Here is a 13467-nt window from a genome sequence, read left to right as displayed (position 1 = left end):
CGTCCGGGACATATCACGTTGTACGCAACTCCCAACTTAGTTCATCCCCAACTCCCAACTTTGTCACTATGCCAAAAGAAGATTTCTCATCACATTAAACTTGCGGTACATGCATGGAGTACTAAATGTAGATGAAATTAAAAACTAATTGCACAGTTTTGTTGTACTTTACGAGAGGAATCTTTTGAGCCTAATTAGTCAATGTTTGGACAATAATTCACAAATACAAACGAAACGCTACAGTATGCTACAGTGCCAGCACAGTAATTTTGGCACTCCCAATTTTGCCAACTAAACAAGGCCTAGCTTCCCTCTGCACATTAACCGTCCGGGACATATCACGTTGTACACCATGAGGTGGTTCATTAATTTTTTTTCTTACCTTTTAATTTTCTTTTCTTTTTTTATTTCCTTCTTCTTTTACTTTTGTGTTTCCTTCTGTTTTTTCTTCCTTCTTCCGATCCGTTTCATTTTCTCCCACGTCTTTTTTTTCTTCCGTTTTGTCTGTGTCTTTTCTTCAGTTTTCCCTTTTATTTTTCTCATTCCTTTTTATATTATTTTTTCTCTTTTACTTCCATTTGGTATGTTATGGCTTTTTTATTTTTTTTCTTTTAGTTTTTTATTCATGGTTCTTCCATTATTTTTATGTTCCAAGTTGTTCGATGCATATATTTTTCGTGATTTTAATTATTTTTGTTCGATGTATACTATATTTTGTTTATCATGTTTAACTATTTATTCCTAGAACATAATCATTTGTTCGTGATGTTTAACTAATTGTTCATTGTAGCCAAAATTAATTATTTAATATTAAAAAATATTTTTAAAAAACATCATCCAAACATTGGCACGTGAGATCTTATTTTGAAGGTCTTGTCATAAGAAATATAATGATGCGATCAAAATATAATTTAGTTGCTCAGTTTATGATTTATAACTTTTTTTATTTTGAATATGCACCGTCCTTTATGCATGCACTCTACTAAGGGGGTGTTTGGATACACCTACTAAAGTTTAGTACCCGTCACATCGGATGTTTTGATACTAATTAGGAGTATTAAACATAGACTATTTACAAAACTCATTGCACAGATGGAGTCTAATTCGCGAGACAAATCTATTAAGCCTAATTAGTCCATGATTTGACAATGTGCTGCTACAGTAAACATGTGCTAATCATGGATTAATTAGGCTCAATAGATTCGCCTCGCGAATTAGTATAGAGGTTCTGCAATTAGTTTTATAATTAGCTCATGTTTAGTCCTTCTAATTAGCATCCGAACATTCGATGTGATATTCTTAAAGTTTAGCATCTCGTATCAAACTCGCTATAGTGCATGTACCGAGCCCTTAATTTAAAAGCTGCACCACATGGAAAAGCAACCGACTACGAGTTGAATTAGTTGGGCTGACATGCGGCCAATCGCGATCTAATTGTTGCATGCGCCCGCTTCTTCAGCGATGGTGGCAAAATTGTCACCGCGACAGCTAAGGGTGCGATTGGTTGCTAGCATCACCTCGGAACCGAGCTTCCTGCATACAACCTCCGGATGATTGGTTACCTGGACTCCATCCTGGGCCTAGCCCGCGGGGTGCAAAAGGTGCCCCAGAGCGTGGCTCCCGTGGTGCGGCCAAATTTATCGTTTTCCCGGAGCCAGGCTCCCTGGATGCATCGGCGAGCACTGGCGGTGCATCTGCTGGCGGTGCATCTGCTGTTGAAAATCTATGTACATGCATGCAACCAATCAGTATCTCCTTAGAGTATGGTTGGAGGGATTCAGCAACCAATCATGGTGATATTGCACGAGCTGCCAGCCTGGTTCGCTGGTGCGAGCCTGGCTCGCCAGGGAAGGCAACCAATCACGCCCTAACCGCACCCGCCGGTCCCCCTCCTCTTCGCCGTCTGGTGTGTGTGAACGCGAAGCTGCGAGCTCGGTGCGCCGAGCGAAAACCCCAACCAGAACCAGCCGGAGAACCATGGCGAGCACTAAACGTCTAAACCCTCCTCCCGCCCCGCCGCCGCCCCTGCCCCCGCGGCGGCGGACACCCCCCACCCCCGCGAGGTCCCGGGGCACTGGGCCTACGAGCCGTTCCTTCCCCTCCTCTTGGGCCCCGCGGTCAGGATCGCCCTCCGCCTCTCCCGCGGCGCCGGCCTCGCCGAGGTGGCCTTCCCCGACCTCAACCTCGTCCTCCTCGTCCTGGGCCTCCTCTGGTTCCACCACTCCCCGCCCGGCTCCGAGGCGCGCCGCTGGGCCAGGTTCGCCATCTGGGTCCTCTCCTCATCCATCACCGTCGGCGTCGCCTGGGGATTGGTCGGCCCCCCGCCTTTCGAGGCCGTGATCTGGGGCATTGCGGCCGCGGGCGTCGGAGGCGGGCTTTACCTGCTCGTGTTTTACTAGGAAGGGGCGATGGGGTTGCTGCGCGGCGTACGTGCTCTCGCTGCTGTCTGCTTAATTCTTTGATGCTAGATATTGTCGTCGTTATCGTACCTAGATTCGTGGCACCATTAATCGTTTGCACATTATGAGCTATGCGGAGAATTGAAATGCTATGAGAACTAGTTCATCTGATTTCCTGCTCACTTTAACTGCCTCCACTTTCGAGCAATGTTTCACTGGTTCAGTATTCCATTTGTCACGCGGTGGACCATGTGAGACATTTGATGAAATTCAGCGTTCTGATCGAGTTCAGTTTTGCAAGCGTCACCTGAAAATGATTGATGATTCGGGTATTTCATGGGGTCCAATAATCCACATTGTCAGACACCTGAAATTCAAAGTGTTTCTATCTTCTATATAGCTGCATTTTGTTGCTTTGACTGGAAATATTTGTCATCACCTTCGAGTGATGGTTCAATATTTCATATGTAGTCCAGTAATGCACATTGTTAACCATCTGAACTTTTGTGCTTCGAACGAGCTGCATTTTGTTTATTTCACCTGAAATTAGTCGTTTTCTCTCTCTTAAACTTAGTACATTTCCATAGTGTATCTCCATGGAAATCTATCATTCAAATATTAGCCATCTGAAGCAAGCTGGCATGCACCCGAGTGAGAATTCAGAAGTATGTTAGCATTGTCGCAATGATTTTGTGTAAGAAAGACCATCTACATTCAAAATCTGCACTATAGGCCCTACCTTTCCGATCTGAGTGGTCTACTTTGCTGTTTCCAAAATCATAGCATAACATCAAAATAGTAGAAAGTGATATTACTTTTACATTCTCAGAGTTAGCAAGTGTGATGCACTATTTCTTAATTCTCTGATGCTAGATGTTTTTGTTGCAAGTAGATTCGTGGACTGAAACCAATGATCCATTTGCACGTTATGATGTATGTGGAATAATTGAAATGCTTATGCATTGGACCTAACTACAAGAACTAATTCATCTGATTTCCTTCTCATTTCAACTGAAACTAGTCGCCATCTTCTAGTAGTTATCCTGTAGTATATTCCGTAGCCCAGAAATGCACAGTGCGAGCCACCTGATGAAATTTAGTATTCCAGTTGATTTAAATCTTGTTAGGTTCACCTGAAATTGCTCGTCACTTTGAAGTGATGATCCAGGTAGTTCATAGGTCCAGTAATCCACATGGTCAACCACCTGAAATTCAGTGTTTCTATTGATTTGCGCTTTTGGATTTCGCTTGAAATTAGGCGTCACCTTCAAGTGATGATTTTCGTGGTCTGGGCTCTACCTGTTCTTGTTTTACTCAGAGAAGCGATCTGATCTGACCACTGCGTGTGGTGTTTGCAGATACGCAAGTACTATGATGCGTGTTGTACTCTCTCTGCTTAATTCTCTGATACTAGATGTCATTTTCGGCGTAGATTTATTTCCGGTAATGCACATTATGTTCAACTGACGGAATTCTGTGTTCCAATCAAGTTGCATTGTGTTGGTTTCACCTAAATTTACACTGTACAACATTGAAGTGGCGTTTCAGGTAGTAGTAGTCTATAGGTCCAGCAATGCACGGTGTGATCCACCTGAAATTAAGTGATTGCATTGAGCTGCAACATGTTGGTTTCCCCTGGAGTTAGTTTGTCACCTTGAAGTGATCATTCAGTATTTCATCTGTCATATGCACATTGTGAGAGTCACCTGAAATCTAATGTATTGATCAAGCTGCATGTTGTTGATTTGACCTGAAAGTAGTGCTTCTTTTAACATTTTTATATCTTATATTTATCTCAATGGAAGTCACATCATATACATGACAAGGAGAGACATCGATCTCCCACGTCACGTATAACGTATTCCGACTAGTTGCGCAGCGCGACGTGCAAACCGTGTGAAGGGACGTAAGCTGGCTTTGTCGGCGGCCACTTTCTCTGTTGATGTTCTTGCTCGTTTCCATATGCCGGCTGAGTTTCCATATCCCAGCGTCTACATTTGAAGTCGCTCCCGAGTTGGATTGCTTTGGCTTCAACTTTCTGGGTCCTCCAGCAGTCCAGCTCCTTTGCTCTCAAATCTGTCAAATGCTTCGTCGCGAAGTCTACTGTAGCTTACAGTTCTAGTTGCAAGTTTTTTTTTTTTGGCGAATCACATGCTCTACTAGCTGCAAGCTGAACAGTCCTTCCTGTGCTGATGTGTTGTCAGCCTGTCCTGTCACGAAAGTAACTTTTTTTTTTGAGGGGGGTCACAAAAGTTAGTGCACGGTGCGAGACGCGTGAGTGACTCTCTAGTGACCTAGTCTAGCCTCGAGAAACCCCAGCCCGCTCCCCACCGCCGCCGCCGCCCCGATGGCGGGCAGCACCGCCACCGCCGACCCCTCCGATCGCCACCACCACCAGGGCCCCGCCGCGGCGCCGGCGACCACCACCCCACGCCGCAGTAGCCGCCGCCTCACCCTCTCCTCCGTGGCGATCCTCGTCATCCTCGCCCTCAACCTCGGGCTCTGCGTCCGCCGCGTCCGCGACGACCGCGCCGCGGTGGCCTTCGTCGGCGCCTCCCACCTCAACCTGCTCCTCCTCTTCGGCGCGATCCGCCGCTTCGAGCTCTCGCCGCCCGGGTCCCCGGCGCGCGGCCGTGCCAGGCTCGCCGTGTGGCTCCTGACCGCGACCCTCACCGCCGCATTCACATGGAAGATCGGCGCGATGCTGCCCCTGGGCTTCGCGGTCGCAGCCTGGGTCATGGCGGCGGCCACAGTTATTGGTGGGTTCTACATGCTCTTCCTCCATGGCGAGAAGTGATCTAGATCGATCCCGTGCGAGAGTGAATTCATCATCAGCGCCCGTGGATTGGATGTGTTCCTGTTGCTAACGTTGCTTGTAAGTTGTGAGTATCCACCCTGCTTCTCTTCTTATGCGCGTGCTGAGTCACATCCGTAACAACATAAATAAAAGTAAAAAAAATCCAGGGATTTGACCTATGAGGATTGCTGGTAGTAGCCTAGTACCTCGTCTGATTTCTTCTGCATTCTGTTGATTTCACCTGAAACAAATCTTTCTCACCGCTCTACGAGAACATCTGCTTTATTTGCAGTACGGAAAATTTCATTTGTGGCTCCACTTGAGCAGATGCAAAGTGGCTTCAACAGATGCAAAATGGCGGACAGGGAATTCTGTCATTGGTGGATTCGTCCCTCGCCACAATACTAACGCATCTCCTTTTGGTCAGTCGAATTGAATCAGAGCTCTGTTTGGATAGCATCATCCCCTCCCAATACATATGCAGTATATGGCGAAGTTTGAGTGCAGTAGATAATTAACTTTCAGTAGTTGTACAATCTGGAGGACCATGCTGTCCCACTTCCTTCGTCTCGCCAATACTGTGGGATAGGCCGTCCCATCATTCAAACCCAATAAAAAGTTAGGATCCTTCCATCCCTTTTGTAGAAAACTGATCGTCCTGTCCCTAAAAGTCTAAAAGTATGTATCCCACCTTGAAGGGGTGTTTGATACTAGGTGCTGAACTTTCGGATAATTAAACTTTCGGATACTAATTAGGAAGACTAAACATGAGCTAATTATAAAACTAATTGCAGAACCCTGTGCTAATTCGCGAGATGAATCTATTAAGTCTAATTAATCCATCATTAACAAATGGTTACTGTAGCACCACATTGTCAAATCATGAATTAATTAGGTTTAATAGATTCATCTTGCGAATTAGACTCCATCTGTGCAATTAGTTTTGTAATTAACTTATATTTAATACTCTTAATTAGTATCCAAACATCCGATGTGACAGGTGCTAAACTTTAGCAGGGTGTATCCAAACACCCCCTAACTAAACATATGCTACAATAATATTTTCTGCATGGAAAACCTTTTAATTCTACCTATCATTTTTCTGATTATTCATCTTTTGTGCTGTCAAATAGTATCATGGAACCAAAATAGTAGAAGGGGAAGCATCCTTGGTAAATTGTCACAACAATGTTATTTTCTCTCTATCTCACTCTTTCTGGAGCTGTCAAGTCTCTCGATATCCTGGTACATTAGGAATAGGCAAAGACACGATGTGGCACCAATTCAACGCGCTCGCTAGCTGATTCTGACTGCCTAAGTCTTTATCACCACCACATTTCTCCATTTGTGATGTCCGATCATTCTGACGAAACTCCGCCAGGGGCGCAACTTTCTGCCATCTGATCGAGCCATGTGCTCTGCTAGTGGGGTTGTCATGCATGATCAAGATCCATCATCTTTTTTGCGATGAGGAACATGGTTGTTGGCTGTCCCTATAATAGTCTGAGCATCCAGCACATACAGTTGTTCAGCTGACAACACCCCGGTGAAAAGCTAAGTACTAAAACCTCTAGGAGGGGCGGAAAAGCAAAACAATTGGTAAATCTAGGGGCTTAGAACACAGATGGGATCACCATCAGCAAGTGTGGCTGGGACAATCACCCCACCGGGTCTTTTCCGGTGGTCTCATGTCACCCTCTACGCAAGGTGCCTTCCTCCATCAATCGTCATTAGATTATGAACATAAGTGAGGAGCACATCTACGTGTGGTGTTTAAAACCCGTATACATACATGAATACTGCTGCTATTGTTGTGGTGCTGATTGTGCTGCCGACTACTACACTGATGGACCATACTTCTTTTAACTCTTCTTCCATTGTATTATGCGTCTATTGAGTAATGATCTATAATCCTCTATTCGCATGATTTCTGGGTTGAACCTGCAAAAAATTTCACTCATTGCTAGTTATAAACCTAGCCTTTAATTTCCTTAACAAAATACACGATCCAATATTTTTGTCAGGAGCTGGGTTGGTTATATATCATTGAGCGGGCGGATCCAACCGAAGTGGATGAGAGTGATGCTAGGAATTCTAATGCTAAAGCTTTCCTGACAACAATAGCTAAGAAAGTGCTTGCTTTTATGCGGTTATGATTGCTATGCATTATCTGAAATTCAGTTAGCATCCTAGGTGTGCAGCCCCAAAGCAGGTCCAGAAATGGGCTTCATCACCACCTGATTTGGCTTGCATTACTGTTGATGTTGCGATCTTTGCCCCTTCTACGAGTTCGGCCATTGTGTGGTGTTTCAGAACCATATGAGTATGTGTAGGATGGCCTGTCATAAGACGTTTAATGGCATCCCCACCGGATGTTGCAATCGCACTTGCTCTAGGTTCTCACGCTCAAGCAAAGGTTTCCACAGTGCGGCCTGCAAGTTTTTTTTTAAAAAAAAGCCTTAATTCTGAAGATAAATCACCTGCTAGAGATAGAAGATAGAACTACAACAGGTTTGTACACATTCGGAATTGTGAACGCTTTGATGCCCCTTTGATCAGGGGAAAACTTCTCTCTTTATTTACTCCTTGGTACGTACCCCTAGCTATGTTCTGGAACTTTCTCGGAATGTAAATAAGAAAACTCAAGAGATTAGTTAACCTTTGCCCTTAGGTTCCTACAGTGGGCGTTCCATCTTCCATCTTATTATTACTAATTGGAAACTTCTTTTGAACCCTTCAGTGAAGCTTCGTATGATTCCTAGGTAGACACTCTAGAAAAAGAAAGAAATACTAGACATTCTTATAAAAAAGCAAAACATCCGACCATCAATCGATAGATTCGAATCATTATAGCCATTAGATCTATTATGTTTTCTAAAACATTACCCACCAATGCCATTATGAAAATAGCCTAAAGTAACCCCTACCTACCTCTGTCAATATATAAAATAAACTAAGTTAACCCCCTAATCTTCATCTAAATTACCCACTTATGTCACTATAAACAATATTTAAAATAACCCCCCTAATTTGCAACTGAATTACCTACCACTATTACTTAAAAAACTTAAAGTAACCCCTTAAATTTGCATCTATATTACCCACACATGCTATTATTAAAAATAACATGAGGTAGCCCTACGTTTGAATCAAATAACCTTAATTAAAAATATACAACAATATATAATTCTAAATCATCTATATCTTTCACTATTGGTATATGATATAATAATTAAGATCTATACGCATAATGTGTGTCACTATTTATAAGGATATAAAGTGATAAGAATATATTTCTATGCTAAAATTTATCTCAAACTTAGGGTTCATTAAACAAATTCAAGCGCATATCTGTGATGCAAAGTGAAAAGTTAAAGATTATATATGTGGATGAAAATATTATAGAGTAATTTCTAACTAAAATCTATTACAATTGGATGAAGATATTAAATATATATCTACATAAGTATTGTGTTCAAATATTTAACAAACAAGAGGTAGCTTATGGTAATAGTTTTGTAGCAATGTAGTCTCATTTTTTTCCATTGGAGACTCCGCATTAGTTCCCACGAGACAAGCTAAACAAAAGAGACAAATTTTCATAAAAATTAAAAACATCAAACACCAATCCTGTAAACTATAATCATCATAGCCATTGATCTATTATATTTTCTAAAAAATTATCCACCACTGTCATTGTGAAAATATTCAAAAATGAGCTCTAAACCTATATCTAAATTACCGAGCTCAGCTATTATAAAAAATAATCTAAAGTAACCCCATAATCTTTATCCAATTTACTAATACACATCATTATAAAGCATAACTTAAAATATCATTCTAAAACTTTATCTATGTTACCCACGTGTGTCATTATTAAAAATAATCTAAAGTAAACACCTAACTATTAATCTAATTATCTTCATGTGCATCATACAGAAATGTCAAACAAAAAGTAAACTAATATATAATTCTAAATTATCTACTTATGTCATTGTTAATATAAAATACTAAGTTAAAGTATATACACATGACGAGTGCCACCATTTAGACCATTTATACACGTATGTGAGGAATCGATGAAAAATATTGATTTGTATGCTAAACATAATGGATGGAGGATTCGAGGTGTGATACAAAATGGAAAAAGTATGAATATGGATGAAAACGTGCATAGAGTAATTATTAATTAAAAATCAATCATAACTGGATAAAGATAGGTACATATCTATATAAGTATTATGTTGAAGTATTGAAAAATAAGAGAGTAGTAGGTAAACAATTTTGATTATTAGCTAGAAATTTAATTTTTAAATAATTTTTAAATACAATAGCTTCTAAAAATATTAGCCCGTGTAGGAGCATGTGTTGATGGACTAGTAGCTTAAAATAAAATATAGGACTAGTAGCTTAAAATAAAATATACTCGCATATACTCTCTCTGTTCCAGATTGTAAGTCATTCCAAATTCCTTGAAGAGTCAAATCATTTTATGTTTGACCAAAATTATAGGGAGGATCATAAAAGTTTATGACACCGAATAGATATATTATAAAGATATATTTAATAAAAAAACTAATGATACTTATTTGCTATCATGAATGTTAGTACTTTATTGTATAAATTTAGTCAAACTTGAGATGTTTTGATCCTTCAAGAAAGTTGGAATGATTTGGAACGGCGGGAGTGTGTATTATTACAGAATATCAATGGCAAAAAGGAAATGGATAACAACAACCAGTCATCAGATATATAAACAAGTGTATACATATTACATACACAACAAGTCAACTAATAACCGACAACTCAAACAACTCATTGTCTGTCATCAGATTATGTATTATACACGGCGGAGAGGATCATGAGAATATCCTTGAATTATTTACAAAGTCTTCAGTCATCCATGGGGAGAAGGAAGAGCGCGTAGAATCCCCCAGGCCGATCACCGGACGATCAACCAGACAGCGGCGGCCATGAGCCCCGGCATCACCGGGACGACCCCGCAAGAAATCATGGCTGTGAGGAACATGGTGGTGACCCAGACGCCAGCCCTCGCCCGGTCCTCGGCGGCTGAACCAGGAGGCGCCCTCTCCAGCCACCGCAGGCAGTAGAAGAGCAGGACGAGGACGGCGTACGACCCGATCACGAAGATCGCCGCCATGGCGTCGCCCCATGACCTGTGGATCGCCATGATCGAGTTGACGGTGAGGAGCAGGAACCCCAGGGACGTAGCCGCTGAGCCCATGGCGCCACCAGTCGCCGGTGGTGCTAGCGTTACGTAATTTTTTTTTGGAGGAGTTACGTAATGTTTTAATTTTGCGTGCAACGATTGATGATGGACGCTATGGAATGGAATAGGAGGCCTATATATGTGTGTGTGGGGGTAAACGATGCCGTGTGGTCGAAATGGCGCTGGACCACTGTGTGACACAAACTAGCGCGTTGACTTTGAAAGGAAGTCGCTTGGAAGAAATGAAGAATTGCAACGGGATGGCTTTTTGCTTACAGGAGAAGTGACTTGTAGCTCTAGCTTCAGCTCCAAGAAATCTTAGGTCTTGTTTAGTTTTCAAATTGGGAGTGGCAAAGTTTGCATTTTGCCATAAATGCGCAACTGTAGTATTTCGTTTGTATTTGTGAATTATTGTCCAAACATTGATTAATTAGGCTCAAAAGATTCATCTCACAAAATACAACAAAACTGTATAATTAGTTTTTGATTTTGTCTACATTTAGTACTCCATGCATATACCGCAAGTTTGATGTGACGAGGAATCTTCTTTTTGTATAGTGTCAAAGTTGGAAAAAAGGAACTAAATAAGGCCAGTTAGATTAGTAGATATAAATATATTCAAACCATATCTCGGAGAACGAGACAGTTCAAAGAGAAGGCCTTTAGCATTATTAGTTGGTGCCACCGCATGCATGTTGGTTACTTGTACGCAGAAGGAATGTGCAACAGTCAACAGATGGAGTAGTGGCCACGAATTGTGAACAACGCTTGATGCAATGATGCCCACTTCGATCTTGGAGAAACTTTTCTTTCTTTATTGGTAATAAAGTACTGTAGGAGTATAGCTTTCGGAACGTATATAAAAACTAAAGTTTAGAGAAACTTTGACGGTTTGCCCGTACGTTTCAACAGTGGCGGGTTCCACTTCCATCTTCCTCAGACGGTCAGACCTCAGGGGACTGGGAGCGCTATCACGTAGCTTGAGAGAATTTTTGGTGGGTGAATCGGACCAATTCCACGTCATCCTTGATCAATAGCCGGTCAGATAGATGAAAGCAACTCCCGATCAAAAAGCTTAGCATCTGGGATCCTTTTGACAGATGACTACGTGCATGCTTTTCTAGGACACCATGTTCGTTCCCAGCCCCAATCATATTAGCTGATCGACGATTCTCTGTTATCCCAAATTAGCATACCTAATTTGAACTCCCCAAGTTGTATATTATTACCTCCACAAATGTACGTATTTACAAAGAACGACGAACTATCGGTTTAAGAATTGTAGCTACTAACCGAACAATTAATATCCTCCCATCAAACATTTGTTATCTAGTAAGTACTATACTACTAGCATGGATCAATCTTCAGTGTGGAAGAAGGAACAGCGTGTATGATCCCCCTGCCACTGCGGAACCGCCCATCAGCCAGACCCCAGCCGCCACAGGCCACGGCATGACAGCGGCGACACGCCAGGAGAACATGACCATGAGCAGCGTGGTCGTGGCCCAGACGCCAACCCTCGCCCTGTCCCTGAGCACCGATCCGGCGGGCGCCGCCTCGAAGCGGCGCAGGAAGTAGAAGAGCAGGACGAGGATGAGGTACGACGCGGCAACGAAGGATACCGCCGCGGTGTCGCCCCGAGACCTGATGACCGCCATGATCGAGGTGGCGGTGAGGAGAAGGAACCCGAGGACGGTGACGACCGACGCCATAGCGCTAGCGCTCAACGTCTTTATGCTACGTACGTGTCTTGTTAGATTGTCTGCAACTATCTGAAGTGTATGTATAGCCGTTGCCAACGCGCTGGCTTCGAAACCAACACAAGCTCTCGAAGATTTGGTCCAAGGTACTAGCTAGCTAGGTTGTAAATGGCCAACGAAGTTCCGAGCAAGGAAAGAGAAGGCCTTGTTGAATTCTTTTTGGTTAATAAAACAAAAAGGGCGCGTATTTACATTTCGTTGATTCATTCTCGCTTGTACAGTTGTACGTACACACTAGGAAAATGAACTCAACAGAGGTCTTCTTTTGACCCTTTCATGATGCCTTGCCGGTGTACCTTTTTGGTCGGGGAAGAAGCTAAGGGGAGTTTTACGGGTACGTCAATTCAAGATATGCATGCTGTGATAAAGTAAGAAAGGTGTCAACATCCTTTCATTTTTTCTTACATTCTCCGTTTTCATATATACTATTCTATTCTATGATTCCATCCGTTAGTTAGTTTCTCTTGCGTTTCTGTCACCTCTTCCGCGACATGCACGTACGACGACGAATGGAACCTGACGTCGAGTCGTTGTTGTAAGAATTTTACATGACCACCCTTATCCATTTCGATCGAGAAAACGGAAGAAATACACACCACGCTAGGGTGTCAGATGTCGTGCCGTGCAATCCAGGGTAGACCGACGACGACCTCCTGCATCGACCCCGTCCATGGGGCCAGACCGTCCGGTCCCTGCTAAGTGCTAACTGACCGTGTAATTACCTCGAGCTGCAGCTACGATGCGACGTACCGCTCGTAGCGACGGACCACGCAGAAAGATGAGCATCAGGTTGAGGTGCGAGGATGCGACGGCCGTGGCTGCCACTACGGGACACAAGAACATTGCCGAGTGCCTGGGGTACTCGATAAAGTCCCAAAAATACTAGGCGAACCCTTTGCCGAGTATAACATTCGGTAGTGGGCACACGAAAAAAAACCTGCCGGCAAACAAATTTTGCCGAGTGTTTTTTCCGGGCACCCGGCAAAGCTTTTGCCGAGTGCCCAAAAAACACTCGGCAACAATTTCAGAAAAAAAAATTAAAAAAAACAGTCGTTGGCCGCCGCCGCCACCACTGCCGGCCACCACCACCGCCGCCGCCACCACTGCCGGTCACCACCGCCGCCGCCGCCGCCACTGCCGGCCACACGCCGCCACCGTCACTGGCCCAAGCCCTCCCTGGATCTCGCCGCCATCTCCCTCCCCATGGCCAGCGGCGCCGCCATCTCCCTCCACCTGGCCCACGCCGCCATCTCCCTCCCCCTCCATGGATCTCGCCGCGCC

At 43.4% G+C, this 13467-nt stretch overlaps 2 protein-coding genes across 2 annotated transcripts; one reads left to right on the top strand and one right to left on the bottom strand.

Annotated features, from left to right (window-relative positions):
- Nucleotides 1-4640: 4640 nt before the first annotated feature.
- On the top strand, nt 4641-5965 carry LOC101773498. The gene has a single exon (XM_004964503.3). The coding sequence runs from the start codon at nt 4747-4749 to the stop codon at nt 5194-5196; it is 450 nt and encodes a 149-aa protein (XP_004964560.1). The 5' UTR covers nt 4641-4746; the 3' UTR covers nt 5197-5965.
- A 3980-nt stretch (nt 5966-9945) lies between these two features.
- On the bottom strand, nt 9946-10517 carry LOC101773090. Its single transcript, XM_004964502.2, has one exon. It carries the CDS (start codon nt 10439-10441, stop codon nt 10139-10141), a length of 303 nt encoding a protein of 100 aa, XP_004964559.1. The 5' UTR covers nt 10442-10517; the 3' UTR covers nt 9946-10138.
- Nucleotides 10518-13467: the final 2950 nt, after the last annotated feature.

This window comes from Setaria italica, chromosome IV, assembly GCF_000263155.2.
Source record: "Setaria italica strain Yugu1 chromosome IV, Setaria_italica_v2.0, whole genome shotgun sequence".
Classification (NCBI taxonomy): domain Eukaryota; kingdom Viridiplantae; phylum Streptophyta; class Magnoliopsida; order Poales; family Poaceae; genus Setaria; species Setaria italica.
Note: the sequence above shows the minus strand (reverse complement) of the source record. Positions and strands in the feature narration are given on the sequence as shown.